The 4,462-nt window shown below is 37.5% G+C and overlaps 1 protein-coding gene across 2 annotated transcripts in view; it reads right to left on the reverse strand.

The window, feature by feature from the left end:
* Nucleotides 1-3,949, reverse strand: part of ESCO1 (establishment of sister chromatid cohesion N-acetyltransferase 1) — a 57,664-nt gene extending 53,715 nt beyond the window's left edge. For both annotated transcript variants that reach the window (XM_019526091.1, XM_019526099.1), the window contains exons 1-3: nt 3,849-3,949; nt 1,512-3,640; nt 761-872 (exon numbers count right to left, since the gene is read on the reverse strand). In XM_019526091.1, the coding sequence (XP_019381636.1) occupies nt 761-872; nt 1,512-3,638 (2,239 nt within the window). In that variant the 5' untranslated portion in view covers nt 3,639-3,640; nt 3,849-3,949. The remainder of the gene's footprint in view (nt 1-760; nt 873-1,511; nt 3,641-3,848) is intronic.
* Nucleotides 3,950-4,462: the final 513 nt, after the last annotated feature.

Genomic DNA, 4,462 nt, shown 5'->3' on the forward strand with positions numbered 1-4,462 from the left:
AACTCCAGCCCACAGAGGCAGCCTATCTCACCCTGCACAGATCCGGAGGGACACATGCCCCCCATGCCCTCCCAGGGTTCATGCAGCGGCAGGAGCCACTCACCCTCCTTGAGGCCCCCTGGAATAGCTGCAGCTCCATTTTGCGTCCCACCCCGCCTCGGCTGTGCAGCGCCTACCCCTGCCCCACTCCCCCCCTCACCACAGGGGCCCTGATCTGCCCCCACTATGCCCTTTTCTTCCCCCTCACCTGCCACCACAACAGGCTTACCAGCCAGACACAACTCTCCAAGCTGCTGGGCTATGCTCTTCACCACCTACATGCTGCATGCACGGGGTACTTATTGGCCACATTATTGGCCACATCAGGCAAAAAAAAGTTGATTTTCGATACAGTCGATTTTCTTGATATCGGTGCCGATCCGATATTGGACCGATGCATTGGTGGCACCTCTGAGTAATTAATTTATTTCTGCTATTCAACAAGAACTTGTGGTTAGTGAAATTTAAGAGCTAAAAAACAAGTTAAAAGATGTCACTTATACATGATTAAAAACAATTACATGCTATGTTATTACTGAGGATATGGCTGTGGATTGACGAATGTTCACTGATACTGTATTTTTTACTTATATTACCAGGTAAGTTTTACATCTTCTATTCATATTACAAAAAAATAACAACCTTTCCTTTGACATTAGTAGCAAAATAAATAAATAAATACTTAAAAGTGACGTGGAATTTAAGGATTTTTTTTTTTTACCTTGAGATTGACACTCTCCTGCCTCTTTCTTGGCTTGTTTTGGTGGTGGAGGTACTGCAATACTTTTTGCTGGAGAACTTTCTGGGCTTGAATCCAAATGCAGGCTGAAACTCTAAAAATAATTATGTCAGAACATACAAGATGAAAATATTTCATCTCACACATTCCTTCCACCTCTTTCTACTAATTCTTAATTCCAAGTTGAGTACTGCTCAATGCTTTTTATCCCCTCTTTGAGGCTGCTTAATAAACTGATAAGCAAACTCATGTATAAATTTCCACATGTATATGCCTGTGGCATTATAAATTAGCAAAATGTAGTTAAATCACACATTTTAATGCCTATAAAAACTTATTCAGAAATAAAACATTTTTAAATGTGTCATTAAAACTTAATACATTTAACAAAATTGAGATTAATCCAGACCAAGTGTACTTTGTCTGTTCCTCAAAGTACACTTTTAACATAGAACAGTTGTGGAATAGTTCTGTTTGTCAAAAAGTATACCTGAAATACTGGAAGAGAACGATTTTGAAACTACTGTCCTTAATAAAGCATAAAGACTAGTTTTCCTATTTGAAGTATACCTTCTTGTCTTTAAAATGTAATGCAACACAAACCTTATTAGCTTAAGGTTTCTGCACTGAGTGTCACAGCTATACAAAATATTACTGTTAAAGTTGGTTACATGAGACTAACATTGTTAGGTACCAGAACCTCCCTCCACATCCCATAATTAAAATGGCTCACCTCATCTGGGGCTGGCTCAGGACATTGTTTTGTCAAATTATCCAAGCCATTTTCAGCAACTCTTTTTGTGAGTTGTTTTGCTCCTGATGTCACATCTTTAGCTTTAGCTCCTTCAGAAGAAACTTCCGATTTCTCCCGCAAACAAGTTTTACTTTCATCCTCATATGCTTTTGTCACTGGCAATTTGACTGGAGCTTTTGAAAGCTGCATTTCCATAGCTGGCACTCGACTCATCTCTGCAACTGTAGATTTCATTTTTAACAAAGCAAGTGTGGAAACACTTGCAGATTTTAAATTACTTTGCTTCATGTGATTAGCTTTCAATAGTTTAATTTTGGTCCACTTAGAGTTTTTGTTTGTGGAATTATTTCTGCCATTCAGTGTACATTTGACAGGCATTCCTTTTTTGCTAGGGAAGAACCTCTTGCACTGAGTGCTTTGATTGGGTTCCTTCTGAGTAAGTATTTCAGTCTGTCGCAGCTGTTCTTCTGCATGCTTCTCTTCTCTTTTTTCATACTCAGTGTTAGGAGAATCTCTTTTTACCTCAACAGTGTCCGACTCAATCTCACCTGCAATTTCTTCACAGAGTTCGAGGATGCTTACACGTTTGGACTTCTCAGTGTTCTCTGGCTGATGGCCTTGATCTGCTTTGTTTACTGGTGGCTGTGAAACTCTCTTAACTTTTACACTGCTTTTTCCATTCTGATGCACTGGTTGCTCTTCCTTATTTTCTGTCACAGAAGTTGGTCGAAAAGGGCTTACCACATCTACTTTTTTCACATGGCAAGGAATAGGAGACTTGGTGTCTGCTTTTTCTTTCTTAACTTCTTGCTGAAGATTATTATCCATAAGTGACCGTGAGCCCTGATGGCTATGTTGGGAACCACTGGTATCCTTGTTTTTATGGTCTACTTTACACTTACTCTCTTTTGGAGAGCTAGTTATTTCTTTAAGTATTTTTCCATCTTCATTTGTACAATCAAGTTTTATTTTTATGTTTTTCTGCTCTATTTTCTGCTTACCAGGTTTAAACGTTTCAACTTCAACACCTTGATCATGTTTTTTCGTCTGGGTGCCTTGTTTCGTTTCTGAAACTTTTCCTTCTTTAATGTCTCTGTTACGCAGTGATCTTGCTGGCACTTCTGATAACTGCTGCAATCTCTGTGACCTCCTCATCTGTTGTTCATTTGGGGTAACTGTACTTTTTGACTTAGAAATTTCTTTTATAGATTTTTTCTGGCGCACTTCCTTATTTATTGTGGCTTTTGGTTGTTGCTGTACATTTTTATTGTTAGAGTTGGTGCTTGAAGATCTTGTAGTCATACGCATCCCTAATTCAGGTTCATCTGTGTTACCACTAATAGAATTATCCAACTGTTGTTCAGCTTCTTGAGAAGATGACTTTTTTGCAAGATTCTTTTTAGTACCCTTAACGTCTAGTTCTAAATCTCTATCAGTTTTTACATCTTTAGAGCTTTTAGATGTATTTTCTTTAGAATGGTCTTTAACAGATTTCATTTCTACACAATTTCTCCGCAGCGCTGTATTTAATGTTTTTACACATTGCAAGACAGGACGTCTACTACTCTGGGTTTCAGATGAATGCTTTTTATCATTTGAAATTGTTTTTAATTGCTGCTGTCTCTTGCTTTCAGAGACCTTTCCTTGTGTAGAATTATTCTTTCCTTCAGGACTCGTTTTGGAAGAGGTCTTTGCAGATTTCAAGAAACTAGTATGGTTCATTTTTGAAGTTTTGGAGGGTGACTTTGTAAAAGATACCATACTTAATGATTTTAGAGTTGATCTTCTGACAGGTCCTATTTTACAGGATCTTCTGTTTAAGTCAATTTCACTCTGTTTAGGTTGTTTCTGCACTGGTTTAGTGTGGGAAGAAGGCCTAGTACAATTTTTGTTGTCTTTACTTACCACTGACCTGTTTAGTTTGGTAGGTGCTTTGAGTGTTTTCTCTTGCACTGCAGCTTTATTTGGCTTTGATTTATTTGAGACATGTTTTGTACCTGAAACCTCTCTTTCTTTCTTTGTTGAAGCTAAATTGCTGTTCTTATCCAGCTTTGGACGTTTAGCAGAAGGTTCTAGTAGTGTAGACTTCCTTTTCTGTGCTGCCATTTCTGCAAAACAAGTAATAAGTGAACCAAACTTCTATAACCTTTTCAACTACTTCAGCATATTTCAATATCAATATAAACCAGCCTATTTAATACAAGAAATTAGATTAATCATATTGTCTATTTACAATCAATACATACAAGTCATGATCAGAAACCAAAAACTGTGCAAGTCATCTTTAGTTTAACATGCTACACTTATTTTACTTACAGGTATTTTACAAGAAGCAACCGCTGTTTTGGCCAAAGTAACTTATCAAGGTGTGCCAAGAGCATTCCTTATGAATATGCTTATGGACAGGAAGTTACATGTCACCTATGAAGAACATAAAAAATTTATGGAGATAAAATAAATATACTGTATTTAAGTAAGCTTTTTCCTTCTCAATCTCAAAATTCACATTAGAGCTCCCTATGAACCATGCTAAATTTCCCGTTCTTTCAAATAACTATGCTTAGCTTTGGCAGTACAAGAGTGATCCTATAGCTGTGATGGTGTAGAAATTATAGGAGGCTAAGACTTCTTAGGGCAATACTGTATCTTTTACTGGGCTAACTGTAGAGTTGGGACTGTTAGACAAGCTCTTGAATGCCTTATTCAGGTCCAACCAGAACAAGCCAGGCATAACCTACTAAGAATAGTACTCTAGTTTGTCTGATAAATGATATTACCTAAGAAATCTTTGATCCTCACAAAGGCTAGCTTTAAATACCTTAGCTGTCCTCCTAAACTGAAAATAGAAAACATCATTTAAGCTGATAAACTACATATAACTCTCAGGTAAAGCGTCCTCTGGATTGTAGGTCAACCTTTGTATAAGGTAT

The sequence above is a fragment of the Gavialis gangeticus genome, unplaced genomic scaffold (assembly GCF_001723915.1).
Source record: "Gavialis gangeticus isolate Ggan-Ray unplaced genomic scaffold, GavGan_comp1, whole genome shotgun sequence".
Classification (NCBI taxonomy): Eukaryota; Metazoa; Chordata; order Crocodylia; family Gavialidae; genus Gavialis; species Gavialis gangeticus.